The sequence below is a fragment of the Bos javanicus genome, chromosome 15 (genome assembly GCF_032452875.1).
Source record: "Bos javanicus breed banteng chromosome 15, ARS-OSU_banteng_1.0, whole genome shotgun sequence".
NCBI lineage: Eukaryota > Metazoa > Chordata > Mammalia > Artiodactyla > Bovidae > Bos > Bos javanicus.
Genome location: NC_083882.1, coordinates 8,882,878 through 8,907,749, shown reverse-complemented (window position 1 = coordinate 8,907,749; position 24,872 = coordinate 8,882,878). Strand labels below are relative to the sequence as shown.

Genomic DNA, 24,872 nt, shown 5'->3' with positions numbered 1-24,872 from the left:
TTTAATGTTGGGAAAATTTAATCACTTTAATTTTTAGTAGAAATTTGGCAGCAGTTATAAAGAAAAAAAATTAACAGAGACATATTTTGAACTAAAATTAATGAATTAATTTCAGAAAATAGCATATCTCAAAGACAATGATATGATATTTGCTACTTCATCTATCTTAACATCATCCATGTTAAATGTCTCTTTCAAATATTGGTTCTACTGATTTCTGTACTTTAGTTTATACTTGATAGGACCAAAAACAGATATATTTATTTATGAACTGCTGGAAAGACATGTGGATATATCTAAGCAAACATGAAATATGCTGAATATTCCATATCCAAAATAAAAGTATAGGTTCTTTTAGCCAGCATATACTAGTTGTTTTTCATTAATGAACAGTGGTATCATTATTTGTATTACCTTTGATTTTGCTGCAGGTTAAACTGTTGGAGAGAATGGACATATTTATGAAACTGTTAACAATCTAGAATTAAATTAAGAGTTTGATCAAAACTATGGAAATAGTAGACTGATCCAAAAACAATAGTAGAGGTGGAAAAACTAGTCCAAATTCATGTCTTCAGCTTCTATATTCAATTCTATTTCCTGTGAAACTTATTTATATTTATTACTGTGCTTATAGCTGAAGCTTTAGGTGTAATAAAGGAATAAAGACTGTAGGATGTGAATTTTTTCTTCAAGTAAACATTAGACTTGAGGATTCAAAAGATTTTAAACTCTGTTTGCTCAGTTGTGTCCAACTCTTTGTGAACCCCTGGACTGTAGCCCACCAGGCTCTTCGGTGCATGGGATTTTCCAGGCAAGAATACTGAGTGGGTTGCCATTTCCTCCCCCAGGGGATCTTCCCAACCCAGAAATTTTATGAGTTTCTAAAAAGCATTTGAAGATAAAAACAAAGGTGACTAAGCTATATTGATTAAGACATGCAAACTTGACGATTTTAATGAGTATGAGGCATGTCTGTTGAAGCTCTTGAACTCAGAGGTAAAGTTTTCACTTGTGAACAGCATGGTAGAAAATGAATTTTCCATGAGGTCAACTTTTAGCTGGTAACACCAAAGGATACCATCAAAGTCTTTCAGTAAACCCTCCAAAATATTCTTACCTAGTCTTGATTATAATGTCATTGTATGTAGTCAAAAAGACCTGGAAAAACAACTCAAGTGTGTGGCTTAATATACCAAAAGATAATTCAAATACAGATTTTTATATGGCCTGTATAGAAATCCTATGTGCAGCCAATAAATTTAAAGACATATAATTGAGTATTTCTACATCATTGATAAATAATAAAATGTTCTTGACTAAGTTGAAAATTAGTCTATCAACTTGTACATCCTGATGACATCAAGATTTAGTTAAATCTGAAGATCTTAGAAAGCTCTTATATAAAGTAAACTTCTACACATCTAGAAGTTCATTGAATTCTTATCTGTAATCTTCAGCTTTGGGTAACCCACCAGTAGTTCTTAATGTTAAAATGAGTACATGTTTTTGAGCTTCTGAATGCAGTTGTCTGCATTTACTCAGTTATGCTGGATTTAGCAGGCATGGAGAACAGATAATAGCAAAAGAACATTGCAGCTACCCAAAGATTAACTAAAATATGACCTTTGCAAAGAGATTTTAAAAGAATACATGAAGAACAATATATCACATGATGACTAATAGAGAGCAGCTATAGATTGCTAACATACGCCTACAATTCTAGATCAGTCTGACATTCAGCAAAAGGAAATATGAAGACTCTTTGTTAACAGATGCCTTGAGAAGACCATAAGTCAGAGATGCAGACTCATAAAGAGACTAAGTTCTAAATGACCATCTGTAGTAATAAACAGAGATGCAATCTTCACTTGTGTAGGAAGAGCTGTTTATCAGGCATGGATCATTTTTAGCTGCATAAGCTGATTAGTTTATAATATCTGTCGTTGATGATAAATACTTGGTTTGGTGCTTCGCCACAGTAACCGTATCTTTCAGTTGTAAATCAAAGTCAGATTTTCATTTTTTCTCCATAATGAAAGTAGATTTTTTTGCATTTATATTTATATAAATAATACCAGCTTATTACTGATCATTTAAACATAATAAAGCTAGAAAGAAACGAATAAAAATCCTTTGGACTCGTACTACCTTAAGATAATGACAATTAATTTTTGTAATCATGTGTTCATCTCTTCAAGCATACACAGACACACGTGTTACACAAAATGAGATTATATCATGCCTGCTGCTGTGATTAGGATGATTTTCCCTCGCTTTTATCCTCCTATGAAAGTATTTATCACACTTGGTTAATCTTTTTAATATTCTGTATCTGTCTTTCTAGATTTTCCTCTGTCCTACTGTAATCCTAAGTAGATTCAAACATGTGGAGGGATATTTTTGTGAATATTTTTAATGAATTAAAGCACTTTACATATTTTTGCGTCTCATTATCTTAATCTTCCTATATCACATGATCTATCTCTAATTCATTCTTTTCAATGGGTACATAACAAGCATATGACTATGCCTTAATTTGTCTAGCCATTGCTTTGTTAATATTAACTTTGCTTCCTGTTTTGAGAGATTAACAAACAATGCTACAGAAAACATCTCTGAATAGCTTCATTCTTGAGTATTAATAATTTTCTTTCTTTGGGATAGATTTCCAGGAATAGATTACAGGGATAAAAGAATAAAGTCATTTTTAATTTAAATAGATGCTGCCAGAATTTTTTTCAGAAATTCTATAATTGCAAAGTATACTACTGAGTGAATTTTCATATGGTAAAAGATTACTAGATATGGTCTTCTTCAAACTGAAGAGGTTAGAGCAGATGACTCAATGTTCCTAATTTTAAAGTCTTATTATTTTTAAGGGAATAAAACCAACCAACAACAACAATAACAACAACAAAAAAACAACTCTTCAGATATGCTATGAAATCAGTTTTAAAGTCTTGGTGAACAATAAACATTTTTTTTTGTCAGGATGGGGCATTGTTAAGTAGCTCCCAATCATATTTTATCTGTTAAATACTGCATACTTGCTTGATTTATGGAAGATATTTCAGTCTCAAGTTGTCCTTAGAATTGAAAAATTCTAAATTCAGAAGGGGTTCCAAACTAGAAAAATAATCTCAACTCACAAATCTTTCCTATTGCAAGAATATTTGCATATACAATATCCCAATAAATGATAAAAAATTTCTCTAAAGCTAAATAAAGATTTTCTCTAAAAGCAATAATTATCTTATAGAATGAAGCAATATCCTTTTTCTGAGTAAGATACAGCAACACTTAATTTGTGTGAACAGCACATATATACAAAATATTCCACATATATACAAAATATTCCACATATAATGAACAATTCAAACTCTATCAATATGAACTCTTAGGACAAAATATATGTGCATATACAATCACTGGTGTTGTAGTCAATTCAAAGATGTCCAGCATCGAAATAATTTTGTAATTCTTCCTTGAAATATCAGAAGCAGTATTATATAGTTAAAGAAAAGTGAGAGGAAGTAATAGACTGTGGCCTCTGACAATTTTTCAATCTCCAAGTAAACTTATTTTTATATACTAAATAATTGGTGAATTCTCTTTCATAAAATTGCAAAGCCTTGTTATTAAAAATGAGCTTTCTGTGTCAAAGTGTCTCGATCACTTTCAAAATGTCAGTTGAATTTGACTGAAAGTCCTTGACCTTGAACTTTTCATAGTTGGCTTTTGATTGACACATTTATTCAATTTGACCTTTCCTTTCAACTAAACTTATTCTTCTTCTGATTGAATCTTCATTGGAAGATTAATGTTGTAACTCACAATCTAAGCAACAGTTTGAATAGTCTTTTCTGACATTGATGTGTTCGAATTCCCTAAATTCTTAGTATTTTTGAAGTTGATGAGAATCTTCATGACTGTGAATGACAATGCTTAAATGGAGGATGTGACCCAAATTTCCTTTTTTTGCAGTGGGGTACTTTTTCACACAGAAATGTATTCCTAAGCATTAAGAACTACCAAGTTAGACTTGGCCAAATAATACTCAGTATTTGGTCATAAAGCACATAGTTGATATGATACAGCTACTTATTGAAGATTATGCTTGCTAAAATATTTACTAATATTGCAAATAAAATGAGACTACTTAAAACAAACTTAAATTTTGAGGGGAAACTTGAAACAGGTATTTAACTGGAAAATTCACCTTTAGAAATTCTTATATAAAATTAATTATTCCACGTGGAATATCATGTCTTTGTAAAAAGATTTGGTATAATCTGGATCTCCAGCTCCTCTGGGGTTCTTCTATGTTCTGCCTGAGAAATGAGCAATCCTCTCTTTTCAGTTCTTCTCCCAGTAGTCAGACCTTATCATACATAACACAAAGAAATCTGTTAATATTCTCAGTTTTCTTCATGAAAATCTCCCTAGGCAGATTCAAAGTTTGTCCACTGTGTATAATAGGTGGTTTGCATTATCTTATGGGACAGTGTTGCCAAACTTTCCAGCACTATGAAGGGCCACTTTTTCTCCAGTCTCCGGGAAGTCTCCTCACTGTTCCTCGAGCCCTTATCAATGGTCTCCCTGAGACCCTTCCTTCTCAGTAGCAACGTCCTCATAGCCTTCCAAGGCTCTGCACTGCAACCCAAGCCCATGTCGCATGTTTAGACATCAGTTACAGTGGCACCCTACCTCCAGGTACCCAGTTATTTTATAGTTACTTACTGCTGTACCACAAGCCACCCCTCAACCTAGTGTTGTAAAATGACAACTATTTGGCTATGCTTACAATTTTGTGGGTCATTAAATCAGGCAGGTAACGCTGAGGGTGTTTTTAACCTATTCCACAATGGCTGGGCCTTCAGCCATTGTAGCCAAATAGCTGGAGATAGATCAGAGCCTCAGTCCTAGAAGGAGATGGATGCCACAGTTTTTTCTGTGCTTCTGGCGGGGCTAGAAAGTCACAGATAGTTTATTTACCCACAAATCTGGTGGCTGGGCTAACATGGTTTTAAAACGGGGCATATCTGGACTTTTCTCTTTCTGCATGGCATGTCTCCACATAAATAGTTTGATCTTTTTTTATGACAACCTCAGGATAGTCCAACTTTTTAAAAGGCCTCTGGCTTCCCCCAGAACAAATGTTTCAGGAAGTCTAGGAAGACATTTCACTTCTTCTTATGATCTAGCCACAAATTTTCAATACATCATTTCTGTCATATTCTATTAGTCAAAAAGTTACCAAGGCCAGTCCAGATTTAAGAAACAGGGAATTAGACTTCACCTCTTAATAGAATCAGTTAAAAAATACAAATGGACATCCTCAATCTACCACAGCAAAGAGGCCAAATCCTAAGCCTAATAGATACTTTGAGCCATAGTATATGCAAGTAGTGGCCCCATATAGCACAGCAGCCAATGTAGTATGAAATAGATTATGAAATATTCACTGTAATATAGTGTCATTTTTAGCCGTAATAACATGGAGTATGTTTCACAGTTGGCTCTTGGAACAAATTTTAAATAATTCATAGTGTATTTTTCAGCCACTTTGATGGATGGGGAAGGGATAAATAATGGGAAAGAATAATACTAGAAGGGCAGAAGTTAAGAGAATCTGAAGATATTAAATTTAACTCATATGAAGCAGTAAAGCTCCATTCCAATTATTAGGAGGTATTATACTTTAGAGAGATTTGGGATCAAAAGACAGGGATAAAACTGATGTCATAGAAGGAAAATTAGGGCAATTACAAATGAGTTATTTACCAATGGCAAGGGAAGGATAGAAAGATAAACTGTAGAACAGAGCAGGTGGTCTCTTCTCATTTAGTCTTCTACATTCAGTATTAGCCTTCCCCCTTCCCTCACGATGGGTTTCTCTGGTAGCTCAAATGATAAAGAATCTGCCTGCAATGCTGGAGACCTGAGTTCAAACCCTGGGTTGGGAAGATTCCTTGGAGAAGGGATCCTGGATCCACTCCAGCATTCTTGCCTGTAGAATTCCACGGACAGAGGAGCCTGTGGGCTACAGTCCATGGGGTCACAAAGAGTCGGACATGACTGAGCACCTCACACTGTCACACTTCCCGCATGATGCCAGAGACCCAGGGTGATAAATTGCTGGGATCTAAGAGTCCTAAGTAAAATAGAGGCACACGAATGAACTGGCCTCATTCCAGACCCATTTGTAAAGTTCTGTGCAAAAATCAATGAAACACAGAATGGTCTATCACATTCCTAACACTTTGAGACCTTATGACAATTTCGGATCAATAATAATATTCTGCCTGCCTATGCTCTGTGATTTCAGGAAAGAAATAGAAATCTTCTAAAGGAGTGTCTGAGCACTGTTCCCATAGCCAGAATGGAACTAGACTTGTGCGTAGACACTGACTATCCTTCAATGTAAAAATCAGTAGCAAAATAAAACACAATTCATCCTGGAAGCCTTTATATGATGGTATAACAAAACAGTGTTAACTTCAAAGATAAATATGACAGTAGTAGAAAGGGAACAGGCACATTGAAATATTAGTAAAATATTGCTCCCTGTAAATTATGCAATTAGGTTAGGAAGACAAACTTGGTTAAATCTTCTTCAATTAAAATTGTATCATTAAAAATTACACATGGCTAAAAGAAAACATGTAATTTGTAGGTCACACACAGAAAATTCTCTCAATGCTGGATTAAAAGTCCCAGAAAGGTTGAATGACAGTGTGAGCAAATGAGGCTAATGGGTCATATGTTATCAGAAAGGTGACCCTGGCATTTCAGAGGAAGTTGCACCATTCATGTCTGGATATGACGGATAAAGAACAACCATAACAGCATGAGCTCTCAAAATCATTATAATAAATTGATAATTAATTTCTAATAATAGTTTTGTGGTTGTTACCATGTAATGAACTAATTTTATTTTGGTACTTTTGCCAAACTCTGCTTCAGTTAGTACAAGTGAATCAAATTACCTGCAAGTTTAAGTGGAACAGGGACTGGTTTCATAGGCACAATAGTAGAATGGAAACAGCACTCAATTGAGAGTCAGTGCCCAAGGATCTACTCCAGCCTCCACATTTAACCCTTGAACAAGTCATCTGCACTCTTCAGCCCCATCTTTTCAAACGCTATAGGGCTTAGTTGAACCATATGATTTCTTATTTTTCTTTACACATTAAAATCAATTATCCCCGAAATAGTGTTTTTGTCCTTTTATCTATTTTAGCACATCATACTGCATTATAGCTAGTTGCCTGCCTCACAAATTGCATTGTCAGTTTCTCAAAGTCATAATTTATCTTTTATCTTATGGAATGTGCACATCAGATATGACAGATTTTGTCTCTTGTAACCATCTCCAGTCAACTGAAGCACTGTGTTGAGTCCATCAGTTGGGTCCAAGCTCAGCTGTATTTTCTATGAGCAAAGGACAAGGGCATAACATCAAAGGTGCCAAGTATTTTCAATGTCCTGTTTAGACAAAAATAGTCTAACAAATGAATGAATTAACAAATGTATAAATGTGCATAATGTTATGAGCCCTCATAAAATAAAATGTGTAGCTATTGTAAAATGTTATAATTCTAGAACTTTCCTCATGGTCATGCCAGGTGGCTCATTGGTAAAGAATCCAGTTGCTAATACAGAAGATGAAAGTGATGAGAGTTTGATCCCTGGGTTGGGAAGATCCCCTTGAGGAGGAAATGGCAACCCACTCCACTCCAGTAGGCTTGCCTGAAAAACCCCATGGACTGAAGGATCTGGTGGGGTCCACAGTCCATGGGGTCACAAAGGATCAGACATGACTAAGTTGACTGAGCACATATGCATGTATGTCATTATTAACTATTTACAAAGTGCAAGCTAATTCAAGAGGGAACAAAATTCTTTCTGACTAGTCGTATCATTTTGATGTAACATCAGTGAGAGGTAATTTAAAAGTGAAAAATATAAAGTTTATTTCATTCTTTAATAATGGTGTAAATCACTCTTCTAAGGAAAAACACGTATTGCCTGCCATAATTGTTAATATCTTTCTACCTACCAGTGTTGCTTCATTGAGCCAACACATGGACCAGGTGTATTCAGATTACAAAATATTATTGCTGAAGTGATTGCATGAGAAACTTGACCTGTCATACTAGTAAAGGTTTTCTCATAACATTAATGATGTGAATTTAAGTACCATTCTTGCCTAGAATTCTCTTAAATAAAACTGGTATGCCATGGCACTTAAAAACTGAACTTCAAAGTGAGGATGAGAGTCCCTCTATGGTCTCTTCCAGCTTTAGGACTGTAAAGTTTACACGGGGATCCCATCTCCATTCTTCAAAGCATGAAATGATGTCTTCTGGTTTCTCACCAATATGCCAGATTGAAGTTGACACAAGTGTTTAAGTGAGCTTTGTGCCAACACTGGAGAGGCAGGAAAAAAGTGAAAAGAATATTTAGATGGAATAATGTATGATATGCCAATGTCTGGATAGGCTTACAACAAATATAAAGTTGATCACTGTGTTTTGTTTTTTTTTTTTTTAACACAAGCCTTAAGAAGATGGATGTAATCTAACTGTTCTTATTCACTAATTATAAAATTCATTGAAAAAAATATATCAAGTTAGTAAAGAATAAAAGAGAAGGAACAGAAATCAAGGTAGGAAGGTGCTTTTTTTTTAATTTACAAAAAACGCATTTTTTCCTTGATATTTATTCCAAAGAGTATCATTGACTAGAACGTGCATCATATTCTAGGAGATCAGTGGGGACTTGAGTGTTCAGAAGGACCAACTCCCTAGGTGTGCAGTGTGTGTGGTCACCCAGGGCCCCACACTGAGAAAGACCTTGTGCTTGGTGTAAAGCCTGTCAGCATTTTGAAATTATGGATAATTTTTTGACAAAGATTCATATTTTCAATTTACACTAAGACCACAAATGATATAGCCAGTCCTCCTAGTCAGTCAAGCCTTCCTGAAAGAGATAAGACTTGAACAAGGCTTTAACTTGTGAGACAGAATTTGGAGACTTTGGCAGGTTACTGGGGAGACACTTCAGGAAAATGCAGAGAATACATTTTCCACTAGAGTGAGAGACAAGATAGGTCGTGTCAAGCCTCATATGCTGAGTAAGAAGCTGGGCTAACTTGTAGACAGTAAGTGAAGGCAGCCAGGGAACATGTTTGAGATGATAAATAAAATCAGTTTTTAAAAAGGATTAACCTAGCAATGGCATGTCATATGAGGGAAGGTGGGACAAAGAGAAGACATAAAGAGCCGGTTTGAAATCTACTATAAACCTAAGGGTCAATGCTCATGGAAGGAGAAAATATTTCTCTCTGGAACTAGTCTGAGTACTGTGCTATCAGATAACACATCGCTCCTTTATGTCGCTTCCAAGCCTAGATGTAAGGGAAGCTACTCCACATTCTCTACTTGCAATTTTTTCCATCAAAAGTGTATTAAAGCAAGCATTCCTTAAGGGCAGAATATATATCTGTATACCCAAAGCTTAGCATAGGACACAGAATTAAATATCTGTTTAATAAAGTAGCAATAATTGCATAAACATTAAAACAACTATGAGTCAAATATTCTCAGTAATCATGTAAGACAAACTTTGCAACAAATAGGATGGAGTTGAGAGTAAATCAAGAAAGCATATGACTGATAAATTGTATATGATATATTTCATGTCTCATTTAGTTTAGAAGCACTAGATAAATATAGAAATGACACTATGCACTTAGATCCTTTATTAGTCCATTGAAGTTACAATAACAGAACACCATAGTCTGGGTGGCTTATACACAACAGAAATTTATTTCTAATAGTTTTGGAGACTGAGAAATTCAAGATCAAGACACTGGCAGATTTGGTGTTTGGTGAGGGCCAGATTGACAAATGGCCATCTTTTTACTGTGTCCTTACACAGCAGAAAAAGTGAGAGCACTCTCTGAGATCTCTTTTATAAAGGCACTAACACCATTTATGAGGGCTTCACCCATGCTCATACTCTAATTAGCTCCAAAACATCCAACCTTCAAATACTATCACATTGGGGATTAGGTTTAAGCATACAAATTTGAGAAGGACACAAATGGAGTCCTTTTGCCTTGGTCATTTATGTTAATCTTAGATAAAGGAATACCCTTTTCCCTCACCACTAGGGGAAAGAAAGTCAATGTACATATGACCAGATAAGAGACATCTTTCAAGAATCAAGATACAAATATGCTATTTAAGTCTGGCATCCACTGGCAAGTTAAATATCACACCCCTTAGTCCTATATGCCTCTTGGGGAAAGGAGTAACACTAATGTGATATACATGACATTTTCTCATCCACTAAGTATTCTTAATATAATCAATACTGTCATCTATTAAATAAATTCATTATACTAAAATTTAATTGTGTAATTATGTCCTGTATTTTCTTGCTTTGAGCTGATCATAATTCCCAATCTTCATTTTAACTAAGATAGTAGACTGATCCTATAAATTTGTGACATTTTGTTTATAATACCAAATAATGCAATTTGGATACCTACCATCTTGAGTTCATCAGTGAGTCATCAACTCATTTTTTCATCTTTAATCTATGTTACCAAGAAAAACTGTATGTACTTTTCTTAATACTTAACATTTTTAGAATATATGCTGAAAGTAAATACTAAGGTCCTAGAAATGGCACGGTAGAGCCATTTTTACCTACTTTTAATCTTCAATGCACATTTTTTTTCTTGGGCCACACCTCCCAGTATGCAGGATCTTAGTTCCCCAACCAGGGATCAAACCCATGCCCCCCTGCATGGAGTCCTAACCACTGGACTTCTAGGGAAGTCCCTTCAATGCATTGTTGGATGCATTTAATATTTTATCATAATGGACATAAATGCTTTCATCAAGAATATTTTGTCTAGTATTTTCTTCACTGGGAACAACTAAAATTTCTATTTTAGATAACATGTCCAATTAATTAAGCATGTGAGTTAACACAATAACTTCTTAAAAAATATATTAAACTCATATCACCATGAATATAAATCCCATTATATAAAGGTATAAAACACTTGTAAAAGGAATAATAATGTATATGTATATTATCTCCTTATTGTGATAAGGTTCTTTTAGCAGATTATCCTCTGGGAAGAAGAAATATTGCTACCAGGAAAATATTTTAGATATTCAAGATTTTATGTCAATAACATTAATCATATCTAATAATTCATATCTCCTAGCTGATACCCAGTTTTCTGTGTTAGAAGATCTTTTTTAAAATTACATCTCATAGAATTTGTATGCCATTCTCCTTTGTTTTATAGAAAGGAATGGTTCCTGAGTCTGTTTGGTGGGGGTTGGGGATGCCAGAAGTGCCCTATGTGAGCACATTGAGAAATTTATATAAACCTTAAATAATACCACAAAAACTGCCAATACCTAGCAGGTTTCTGGCTAAGCCATTCAGCATGAATTCACTTTTTGTGAGAACATTCAAGTTATCTTCTTGTTCAGACAATTAATTCCCCAAACCTTTTCAGGGTGCTTACTACATGTACAGCATTCTTCTAAATTCTGGGGAAAAAAAGTGCTTTTTGAGTAACCTTACACTTTTGAAGCATTTACTAAGAGTTCATGTGTGAACATTGCTTCATTCAATTCCCCTCAAACATGAGAGACAGTGCAGCTATTATTATTCCAATAAAGTGCCTTTCCTAAAGTCTCAGGGTTAGGAAGATGCTGAACTAAAATTAGAATTCAGGTCTTCTTATTGTGAGTACAGTGGTTTTCTATAACAGAGAAAGGTGTAGGATAACATACAACTAAAATGAGCCAGGCATTTACCAGAAAACTTACTATAACCTATGGAGAATGTTGATATCCTGTTCACTGAAGGAGTGAATACCAGTTAAAGAAATATTCCTCTTGGCTAAGAATGCATTATTGTGTCTTTTAACAGATAACATTTATCAAACATTTACTGTGTGCCAAACACACGACTATGAGCTTCACTTGCATTATCACATTGAAGCTGTGAGAGAAGCTCTGAGCAATAGATCAATTTTTCCAAGTTCAAACTTAATAAGTGGCAGATCAGGGACTCAAGCAATTCTGTGTCATCCCTAAACCTGTGTATACTCTTTCAGCACCTTTTTCTGCTGTCTTCCTCCATAGTTTCTTCCTATTTTCCTTCTAATTTCTGTAAGAGGGAAAAAAGAAGAGGACGAGGAAGTATTGTCAGATACAGATAAGGAAGGAAGCAAGCCATTCATGTACTCTCTGGCTCACCTGATGACCATTGGCTGCCCTAGTGCCCAGCTCAGTTCTGGGAATGCCCAGAGGACCTCTGGGGTGACTTCCAAGAATGTCAAGTGGTAGTTCAGAGACAGGAACAGAGTGCTAATGAAGCAAAACTAAACAGTGGCAGAACTCATGAAGAAAGGCTTGAACAAGGAGGAGACACTTGAGTTGTGTCTAAAAGTATCTTTGCAGGCAAAGAAGGGAGAACAAGCTTCTATTAACAGAACAGGCTGAATTATGAGAGGAATTCCTTCATAGGAAGGAATGTGAGGTTAATGTGATAGAAGGACAGAATTCATCATAGGAAGTAGAATCATGCTCTGAGGAGCCTTCTGTTGAAACAAGGAGATTAGACTTTTCCTTAAGGCAGCAAGAGTCAACAGACACTCAGAACAGTGAAGCTAACCGTGCTTCCATTTTTAGGAAGTCTTAATTATCAGCCTTATGATGGGTGAACAGGACACTTAGTCCAGGTGAATGCCAATAACGAACTGGACTTGACTGGAAGGATGACATTTCCTGTATTATTTCCGAATCATAAACAAAAGTTACAGAGATCTAGCAACTGCTCAAATGAACTTATGTGACCAAGAGATGTAAATGACTTAGAAGTGCCACTGCTCCCACAGAAAGTGAACAGAGCCTTTCTTAAAGATCCCCCCTTTTTCATCCATTCAACAGATGGTTATCGAGCACCCACTCTGAGGTATGCCCTGTGCTTAGAGAGTTGTGTTACGACACTGGTTGCAAGGAAAGTTCTTTTGAAGCACCACGTAATGCAATTTGTTCATAAAGTGAAAGAAAACAGCAAAGAGAAAGGCAGGGTATAAAGCAAGTGTCAAAGAAAACAAGATAAGACAGAGTAACTCCTAAGAGAGAAAAGTGAAAATGAGCTTTAAGCTTAAGAAAGCAAACATCTGCTCTAAGTAACCATTTCATTAAAAATGCACTAAATTGTGGAAGTTCTCTCCCAGGAACTGTATACTGTGGGTTGAGATTAGGTATAATAGGCTCCCATGTGAATTCTTCTCATTACTTCTCATGAAAATCAGTGAATCTCCTGAAAGGGTAATTTAGCTTTAGTGTTCACCATTCATGTTTACTTTTAATCTTCTCTGTTTAGAATTGTAAAAATATAATGCAGAAATAATCCAAAAGAGCAGGAATAGGCCCCATGAGTTGAAATGAGACAATTTCAACTCTTCACATAGTCTTAGCATTAATACATAAGTAATGGGCTATAGGATCTTTATTCTTGATAGATGGTGATGGAGCTTCAGCCGGTTTCTAGAGTACTGTATGCTATTAATTACAGGAATCAAGTAAAGGACAGGATAAGAAAGATAATCTATACTTCACTCTCCTGGATTCTTTGGACCTCTTTGTGATTTTCACTGCAGTCTCTTCTTAATCCCATTAAACTTTTCTTTCACTATAATTTAACAAAAGAACAAAGGTTTCAAGACTTTTGTCCAAGACAAAAAGAAATCAATTATTTGGGAAGAAAAATATCTGGAAATTTAACTTAATCACAGAAATGTGATTTTATGGAATAATTTTGTCAAAAATATGAGCCTGAACAACGACTTATGATCGTTACTTTTTCTACTGCTAAATTACCACCAATCAGTTTGTGAAATTGAAACACAAGCAAGTAAAAAAATAAAATAAAATAAACAACTCCAAGTGCAGTCTTTCAGAAGTGTTACTTCTGAGAAGAATAGTCCTCTATTCTTTTCTGGACCTCTCCTTGGCTTTTCCATTAAACATAGATTCTATTCTAGGTCCATGGTATGCACATTTATTCTTGACTAATTTAACTGGGTACCTATTAGGAGAGCATCTTAGAAATCCATGGGGAAAAGGATATTTCACACCTAAGATGGATCCATGCTATATAAAGTGGTAAAAATATTTAAACTCTTTTATAGAGAATTATAGGGCTTTTCAGTTGGTGCTTGTGGTAAAGAACCTACCTGCCAATGCAGATAGATGGAAGAGACACAGGTTCGATCTCTGGGTTGGGAGGATCCCTCCTGGAGGGGTTGCACAGCAACCCATCCAGTATTCTTGCCTGGAGAATCCCATGGCCAGAGGAGCCTGGTAGGCAACGGTCCCTAGAGTCACAAAGAGGACTGAAGTGACTTAGCATGCATAAACAGTGTTATATTATGCAGATGTGAGACTAAGTATGGCTTATGATGTTTACAGTTTGCTTTTGTTTCCCCAAGAGAAATCAAAGGTTTTACTAAGTGTAAACTTCCTTTTCAGATTTGAAAGAAATGAGCACTTAGTCTGGTACACATGAGAAAATGAAATTTGAGTAACAATTTTATCTAAGGAAAAGAATAGTGGAGGACATTCACTGGACAAATATCATATTTCTTGAAATAATTATTGTGACATTTTAATGCATTCTTACCAAGAAGCATTCCCTTGTAAATGACTGAACCAGACCATGTATTAACAATTATTTCATAAGAGAAAATTTCAATACACTTAGAAGCTCCTATCATAAGACTAATGGGAAGGGGAAAAAAAAAAAGCAGAAATGAAATACTGGAAAGAAATGTCCTGAAACGTAATATACAGTTAATTGATTGATTTAAAGAAATACATATCAGTTGAGAGGTTAAAAACTTCCAATAACTTCTCACCCTGTTATGAATGCTAAGACAAAAAAAAAAAAAATCCAACAGATTTTCAGAAATTCCTCTCACTTTCATGAATTTTATATAGTCCATTAGTTTATTTCAAAATGAAGGCAAACAATTAAATTCATAAATACTCATCAGGACGCTGCCTTCTAAGGACAAACAAATCATTTTTTAAGATAATTCACCCATTCCATCAACAAATTAAAGATACCTAATCGGGGGTGCTTCTCCATGTCTTGCATTAGTCATTCTTTCAAGTGCCCATGAAACAGGAGTGTTGAGTTTTTTGAAGATGTCATTTCAAGCTGCATGCATGTACTCTCATTCCAGGGATTGTTTTTAATTGCAACATGGAAAGTGAAGAGCATATTGGAGTTTTGCTATGTCATTCTCTGAAAAAAATACCTCATGAATTGTGAATACCAGATCTTCATAAAAACAGGAAATCCATCTTTCCTGTTAAAGTAAATGAAAGACAAGATTAAGTAATGAAAGATTATACCCGACATCCTAAAGTATAGGATAATCACTGATTCCATGAACTAGTACAACTAAAACATAATCTCCTTGGTACTTATTGATTTCCTTGATACAACTGTTCTTCAACTACGTTCTAATCATTGTGCTCCCAACAAGGATCGGGTGTTTTGTGTCTTCTTCATGTTTTTTAATTGCTTTGATTAACAGAGATTCAGGCTGACCCTACTCCTGATGGTGGTGGTTGTGGAAGGAATAAATCAATCTCTGTTGAGTGAAAACATATGGCTTGGGACCAGCACTCTTGCACCTAAGCACCACTTCATTCTGTTGCCTACAAAAGAAGCCATTCAATAAAGCCATGCAAAATAATCTTTTAACTACTGTCGTCTCGTAATTCCACGAGTTGTTATTCCTTTCAATACTGCTTTCTTGCCACAAAAATAAGTCTGTCTCTGAATAGCAAAGCAATAATTTTTGTACACTATTTTTCCTAAACTTTTAAAGATATGAATTTGTTTGTAAATATTTCTTAAATATTGTAGCTGCTAAATCATTATATGCAATATTAAATGTTCGAATGTGGTATTAGCAATTGTTGAAAACATAGCTTCCATGTGTTCCTTGAAGTGGGGCATGTTTGACTTCTGAAATGTCGTCAGATAAATTGTAAGGCCAAAAATGGGCCCTTTGACTGAATATGCAAAGTTCCCCTTAAACCACCTTGAACTAGGCAGATTTGCAACATTTTAAACTGGCACTTCATCCCTCTTTCAGCAAGCATCCTCTGCAGATTTAATGATCAGGAACATCCTTCTGATGCATGCTGGGAGATATGGCTGCAGGGTACAGACCACAGCAGACAGTGTGTCAGATGAGGCAGAACTTCTTGTTAGGGGTGAGTATGCTAATAGTGCAGTCTGAAGACATGATCACCATAAATTATCATACAAAGGAATTGAAGTGCATGGACTTTGAGCACATCAATACTGTGCATTTTACTTTCGATTTTACAATATATGTCATTCTTGCTTAACCTTTTGCCTTTGAAACGATTATATGGTAACTTGCTCCTTAGAAACAGACAAAACCTACAGATCCAACTTCAGGTTCCCAAACACCTTTAGTACTAGGTGGTTACTAGGTTGTTTACCCAACTTAATGCCAAAATGAAATTTTCAACAGTTGAGTCACAAAGACCCTTGAATACTAGAGAAACAAAAATTTTGTGTGTATGTATACGGTTTTCCAGATGTAAAGCTACTGGAACCCCTAGGCATTTTTTCCCTCCACTAACCTCTAAATTCGGCTTCCTGAACAGAAAAACTGCATGCCTAATATAGTGGCATTTGCAATTGTTAAGTGACAGGGATTGTTAAAAAGTCTGAAAATGTCAACATACAGTCTCTCTGTGCAGAAATGACAGTTAAGTGGCTTCCAACTATGAGCAAGCCTGCCAAATTCTACAACCCTATGAAGCTATATCTTATTTGAATTAAGTAAATGCCTACAGCGCTAATTTCTTTTAGCACATTATTTGCCAGTTTGGGAAATGCCGCTCTAAGCATGCATTTTCTCTTTTTCTTTCTTCCTTTCTTTCTTTTTCTCTCTCTCTTTCCCTTTCTTTCTCTGCCTCCTTCATTCCTTTCTTTCTGCCCTTTTTCTCTTTTTCCCCCTTTTTTCTTTGTTTTCTTTTTTGTTTTCTATGGAAATACAATACATCTGCATAAAAATTTTAAAAAATCATATATGTATAGGTATACAGCTCAAAGAAAAAAATCATAAAGTATTCATACCAAGAAATTGTTTTTTAAGACAAGAGCTAGAACATTACCAGAATCCCACCTCTCCCTTTTTGATTTCAAAAAAATCAAATTTGACTGGTGTGACTACTGCATGCTAAGACCCCTTGCATGATCTCTGCAAAGAAAAATTACACAATCCATAACAAAAACTTGTATCTTACATTAACTTGTTTTACTCACTTCGAGTGTTTTCCAATCATAATTTTCAAGAATTCATTAATATTATAAAAATCTTGAGCAGGAAATCCAAGGCCTATGTAAGCTTCATCATCTGTTTTAGTTGTATGTGTCACCCAAGGTTTATTGATCTGGGGTAGTGCATCTATATCTACTATTGGTCCAGATAAAACATTGTTTTGAAACAGATGTGTATCTGGGTGAGTGGCAGCATGCTCATTTTTTGCGTGTGTTTGTTTCTATTCTGAAGGTTATTTGAACTCGTCTCCAAATTTATAAGAAGAATGTGTATCTGTATTACTCTATTACAAAACATCAACTTTTTAAAGTGCTCATCCTCTCATGATATTTCATTTAGCTAAAATTTTTCCTTTATGCCTTTGAAGTTACAAGGCTTTTGGAATGGCAAACCACACACTGCAGTCAATTTTATAGAAAATTGCTTTCTTCTCTCACTACAGTCTGTTTTAGATTATGTGTATTTATTGTGTAGCACTTGCCTAGTAATTTAGAATGATGCTCCTAAAATTGGAGCTTTCTAAATGAATAACACAATTTAGAGGCTGATAACAAGAAGCCAGGTATTTTTACAGGGCTGTGAGGGGCATATTTAAGTGGCAAAGTAACATTCTGCTTTGTAAGTAAAATTAAACTCAACAGCATTTAGAATATAATTCAGGCTCAGCTTTTTTGTGTTCTGTTCTTTTAGCCTTTGGCTTTATGCCTAGGAGATGATAAAATGCAGAAATTTGGAATTATACTCAATAGCAGTTTCAAATAGGTTGCTATTGTCTGAATATTCATGCAACATTCAGCTCAAGCTTTCATTTGAAGTGAGTTGTTTTAAGTCACCAATTTTCTATTATATACTTGTATTATTTTTCTAAAACTAGTAAAAATAGCTTGCCTCTTCTGCCTGGTTGGTCTCAGACAGATTTAAAAGTTGAAGTAAAGGTTCAGTTTTTTTTCTTTTTTTCTTTCTGAAGCTTCTTGGTTATTGAAGGAACTCAGATGCTTGAATATTGCAGCTTTTAATGTTGTAAAATGAAACTCAAACTAGTTTTACCCTGTCTTCTTCTTTCTCCCACTCCTCCAACCATTGGTTTGTAAACTTGGGGCATTCTGAACTATTGTTCAGGTGACAGGACCAAAGCTGAGCTTTCTAGATGAAGGTTTTCTAATGATGATTACAATTTTAGCAGCAGAATCCTTAAAGCACACTTATTCAAGAGTGTTATAAAATGAGAATGGTAAAGACAATTTCACCATACTTCGTATAGGATGCCTTCATTGTATGCTCAGAGAATGTGGAATGTTTTTAGCTAGCAAGGAATATGTTTTTATAACTCTGTAATTCTATTTCCGTGGAGACTTAGGGGACTAAAGTATATATTCTCCTAGATAACCTAGGAGATTGTCTCCTTTCCCATTAGAGAAAGTCTATGAAATTCTTTTGCACATCTCACCAAATCCTGCAGTTCTTCACCTGGCCCCACATGCACACTAGATTGGGGCTCAGGTGTGTGGCCCCAAGACCTCATCAATGCTTGTTTAGAATCTGAGCTTCCCCGACTAGAGCTGCTCCCTGCTTCTCTTCTCACGCACTGCTTGAAAGCTATCTTTCCCCCAAATGCTTGTTTCCACTGTTGTTTTATTTTGCTTGTGAATGTCAGTGCTATTATTCACCTCTATTCCACCATTATTATCATCCTCCAAAAATTGAATTTTCCCATAAATAATCATCTGAAGCATAAAATTGCTTGCTCTCATATACTTAATATTCAGTGAACCAGCCTAATAACAGCACCATGCATAATTTGGAGACCCATAATAGAAGTAATGAACTTAAAATAAGTTATTTTGCCAGAATATAAAAAGAAATTAAAGCCACACCTGGACATCTGTGCACAATTTAAGTCACTTACTCAAGTGTGATATAGCAACAAGAGAGAAAGTAAATCTAGATAATGCTACAGGGAACCTCTTTAAAGATGGATAAAACTGTGTTATATTCTCCATGGTAAAGGAGATAGAGCATTAAGGGATAACCTCACTGACGGGAATACACAGTTTATAAAGAACTGATACTCCCAAGCATTATGCTGCTGCTGCTGCTGCTAAGTCACTTCAGTCATGTCCGCCTCTGTGTGACCCCATAGATGGCAGCCCACCAGGCTCCACGGTCCCTGGGATTCTCCAGGCAAGAACACTGGAGTGGGTTGCCATTTCCTTCTCCAATGCATGAAAATAAAAGTGATGTCGCCCAGTGGTGTTCGACTCCTAGTGACCCCATGGACTGCAGCCCACCAGGCTCCTCCATCCATGGGATTTTTCCAGGCAAGAGTACTGGAGTGGGTTGCCATTGCCTTCTTCCCCAAACATTATGAGAGGTGACCAAACATAACATAAAACACAACAGAGAAAGAAGTATTAGTTTTTGTTATTTTATTTTACAAACTGACTGTCAGAAATATGTTTCCCAAAGAGAATATAAGGGTAAGAAACTATCACAGTTTAAAGAATAAAATGTGTTTAGCTAAACTGACTGGGAACCCGAGCCTGAGCTCTGTCTATTCTGCCCTCAGGCAGATGAAACAATAAAAAATACACTTCTTCATGCAAATTTTTATTCAGATTGCTCTGTTATTAATGCAAAACAGTAGATCAAGAAACTCTTGGCATAGTCAAAGACAATCCACAATCTCTTGGTTCTTTCTGAATGCACTGCCTGTATACCCTCTTTTCCCCAAACTTGGATGACAAGTTTTATTCCCTGAAATACAATTTACGAGATAACTATGACTTGTGTTAAACTGAATTTGAGAAGAAAGAATCTACTTCAGGACACAATTTATTGAGAAAAATCTGACTGCTTTTAACTATTCATTCCTCCTTCCATCTATCACGTTTGATTCAACCTGGAGTTCAGAATGTCTTTCAATCTTACTTGCTTCAAACATCTCATCAGTTCAACTCCATTTATTCTTTACAATATTTTTCCTTGAATATTTTACCTTTAGTCTCTGCTGATCAACCTTGTCGCTTTTTATTTCAAAACAGAAGCTATTAAGAATTTGTTGTGCCTATTAAATAAGTCACAGGCATTTGTTGATAATTTTCTGTTTATTTATTCACTCACCCATTCATCTGGCACCTGCTCTGTAGCAAGCCCTGCTACAGAATAGAAACAGATGTAGATGCCAAGATCTCAGCCCTCTGTGAGAGACCAAGCGACTATCCTCTTGTCCGCTAGTGTGAGAACCACCTTTGGGAATGGGGTGAGAAACACCAGTGAAGGAAGCTCCCTAGATAACCTACCTCTTTTAGGGGAAATAATGAAATGCTATGAAAATCCATAGGCATAGCGTTAGGACTGACTTCATAAATTGTGGGTCCTGGTGCAAAATGAAAATGCAGAGACCTTCATGCAAAAGTTTGGCAAGAATCTTAAGACAGTGACAGCAGAACATTAAATCCAAGTATAGGGACCTTCTAAGACAGGGACCCTGTGTGACTGCACAAGTAATACACCATGAAGTCATCCAGGCACAGCATTAAATTATGTATGAAGCTACAGGAACAAAAGGACTTCAGCAATCGGGAGGATCAGTTATAACAAAGTTGTTTTAATGTGTTTGCTCATCTATAAAAATAGCATATTAAAGCCTCCTCAGAGGTTTCATCAGCTTTTTATACAAAAGATCATTTTTTATTATTCTACCTCAAGAGCCTTATGTTTTGAAAGATTTTGTTCATTATGTTGAAGTAATCATTAATTTATATTTCTATTTAAATTTTCACTAAAATCTTTTATCATGAGGTAGCCAGTGTTACTAGACCAGATAATTTCACTCTGCTGCTGCTACTGCTGCTAAGTCGCTTCAGTCGTGTCTGACTCTGTGCGACGCCATAGACGGCAGCCCACCAGGCTCCCCCATCCCTGGGATTCTCCAGGCAAGAACACTGGAGTGGGTTGCCATTTCCTTCTCCAATGCATGGAAGTGAAAAGTGAAAGCGAAGTCACTCAGTCAACAGAAAAAAAAAAAAAGAGAGAATTTACATTTTAGCTAGTTGTGAAGTGTTATCTGTTTTGTTTTCAAATAGTTGAAAATAATCTAAAGATACCAGTTACCATCTGATGGAAACCAACTTGGAAACTTTGATTAAATACTCTCCAGATTGTCTCCAAGATATACTTTTCAGTGATCCTCACCAGCAAGAGAGAAAAATTCTCAAGTTTTCTGCCTTTTGTCCTTGGAGAGATACAAGTGCACATACAAAAGGAAACTCAAGCTCAGTGAAAATCTTGAATATATTTCTTATACATGTAGGTTTGAGAATTAACCAATATTAATGTGCTCTGTCTTTATATCTCTCAAAGGACTACCCTTTTGAAATGTGTAGATTCTAAATTGATATAAATGTATTTTACCATCTGACCACTACTAAACTTTCAAGCTTTAAAATGCACAAGTGAACATGTAAAATATCATGTAAGAAATGAGTTGCCAGTCCAGGTTCGATGCACGATACTGGATGCTTGGGGCTAGTGCACTGGGACGACCCAGAGGGATGGTATGGGGAGGGAGGAGGGAGGAGGGTTCAGGATGGGGAACACATGTATACCTGTGGCGGATTCATTTTGATATTTGGCAAAACTAATACAATTATGTAAAATTTAAAAATAAAATAAAATTAAAAAAACAAATAAATAAAATGCACAAGTGTTTGGCACAGCTATTCAGAGTTCGCACAGTTTTCCTTTTCCACCACTAATCTAATATGAAATGACAGGTTTGAAGTTTGCACAAGCCTTTATATGGTGGAGTAATGTCTTGGAATCAAAAGAGTCTCCAGGGAAAAAGAAAAAGAGCTATAAATCACAAAAAAACAAAGCTGGGTTTGATGATATTTGGTACTGGTATTTGAGGCTCAAAAGAACAATAACAAATGCTTTCAGTGTAATTTTAATGTTAATATTAATATTAAACAAATTTGCCAATAATTTCTACTTTAGAGCAGAATAGAAATTATTCAGTTAATATATTGGTTTTTCCAATATTTAAAAAAGCTTTAAAATTGAGATATAAAATAAAATGTCCTCATCTAGAAGAAAATCTAATCTAATTCATTGCAAAGTCTTATTGGAATATCCTGTATAGCACTGTGGGAATTTTAGATCACTACTGTCACTAGTGTTGGGTAAGGCTTTTTAAATAATTAATGCATACAAATCACTTGCTTAGACATTTTCTACATTAATTAGTTTGATTGACACCTATACAATTTCTCTTACACACTGAATAGCAGCTTAGTTTTTTTCTCTTGTACTTTTCATGTGGTTGCTTGCTAATCTGTGGAACTCTAACAACTGACTAAAAAGTAACATTTTTGACTGTGGATTTTCTGGGCAACATTTAGTTTGGTTTACTGAAATGATAGTTGACTGAAGTGATTTGATCAAATGACCAAATGCTTGCCACAGTTATACATAAAATGAACAAGTGAATTGTCTCTGTATATAGACAACTAATTGATGGAGACTAAATTTCTTATATTTAGCTACTCAACAAATATTGAGTGCCTGCTGGAAGCCAAGTTCTCTTTTAGGAACTGGTATTTCCATCAACTGACTTGGACTTTCTGGGGAGCATTTTGCTATTTTGAAACAAGTACATTGACTTCACTCTTCCATTTTAAGAAAAATCTAATCAAATAGGTTTTATATCACACATGTTTCTGAATCACAAATTGAAAGGTAATCACAATTCACTGTGTATTTTGCTCCACAAATCTTACATGATTTTTTATGCATCCATCCTATTATAAAAATGACATTTACTATTACTTCTCACTTAGTAAACTTGTTGAAGCAAGTTCTTGGTATGTGGGGTTATGTTTTAGATCCTGATTTTATTTATTGTTTAGTGAGTACCTACTATATGCCAAGACAGTTCTAGTGTGTAAGAAGGATAAGTGGTGAGGCGGGATTGGTTATAAGTGCCTTCTGATGTCATGGGAAAGAACTTACCTTTTATGCCATAGATTACAGTTAGTCATTAGAGGACCCAAACTGGAAAGGCATGTAATTAGATATGCACTTTAAGAGGATCATTCTGACAAAGCAGGGGGTGTTTTAGAGGAGCATGAGACCAAATGGGAGACCATGGCAATAATCCTGATAAGAAATAAGAAGGGTCTGATAAAACACAATGGTAATTGAGATGGAAAGAAACACACATACTAAACAGCTAGGAAGGAGACAAGATCTACAGAACTTGGTGGCTCACCTTATGCAAAAATGAGAATAGGAGGCCAGGATAAATCCCAGTGGTAATGCTGGGACCACAGTCTGCTTAGACCAAGGCAGTTCCAGGTTAAACTCAGAGAGCCAGCATAATTATTGATGAAGTCCTTTCTCTCAAAATTGTCCAGGTTTAGATGATACATTAAGTGGCCATCCTAGTGAAGAATGATCATGCTTTTCAATTTATCTGGAAGATAAGGAGATAGGTGAATTGGGGGGTGAAGGAAGAGCAGTTAAGATAAGGCTGTTCAGAGAGAAATACCCAGTCAGTAAATAGATTTGTGGCTACGGAGATCAGGAGAGAATAGGGTTGAGCTGAGATGTAAATTTCAGCACGATGAGATGAAAATGAAATTGCAAAGACAGCATGTGAAGAATGAGAAGGAGAAGAAGCTCAAGACATAAGCTTCAGAAACTCTGACGTTGAGGAAGAGGACGAAGCTACAAGAAGATTGGGAAGTAGCTGCCAGACAGAGCAACTAAGTGGAAGATCAAAAAAAACAAACCTTAGGGACAGGAAAAGGAAATTTCAGGAAGGAGAAAATAGGCCTCAGTGTCAAATGCAAGTAAATCAAGAACAAATAGAGACCACTGGTTTGAGCAGTTTTAAATAATTGATGACCTTTGCAAGGGCAAATTCAGTGTAATAATGAAATCAGAGTAGACAGAGAGAGGTAAGTGATGATGTATGCAAAGCTGTGCAGTATCTTAAGGAAAGTGTAAGGTTTGAAGTCAGACAGAATGTTTCACAGCCCCATAAGGTCTTACTAAGTGTGTGACTTTAAGCAGGTTGCTCAAATTTAGCCCTTTACGTGGCAGAGGGCTTCCCAAGTGGCACAAGTGGTCAAGAACCCGCCTGCCAGTGCAGGAGACACAGAAGACCAGGGTTCCATCCCTAGGTCGGGAAGATCCCCTGGAGGTGGGGCATGACAACCCACTCCAATATTCTTGCCTGGGAGAATTCCATGGACAGAGGAGTGACAGTCCATAGGGTCACAAAGAACTGGACACGACTGAAGCGACTTCGCACGCGTGCACAATATGTAACAGGCACTGTTACAGCTACTCATAAGCAACTTATGTCCCCAACATGAAGGAACATTTTTTATAATATAATACAAAGAGTATGATTACA

General features: G+C 35.8%; 1 protein-coding gene across 1 annotated transcript in view; it reads left to right on the top strand.

Moving 5' to 3' along the window:
* The window catches only part of CNTN5 (contactin 5), a 1,653,888-nt gene that overhangs the window by 1,494,818 nt on the left and 134,198 nt on the right, over positions 1-24,872 (top strand). Inside the window, exon 16 of the mRNA XM_061440146.1 lies at positions 16,226-16,346. Within this exon, the coding sequence (XP_061296130.1) occupies positions 16,226-16,346 (121 nt within the window). The remainder of the gene's footprint in view (positions 1-16,225; positions 16,347-24,872) is intronic.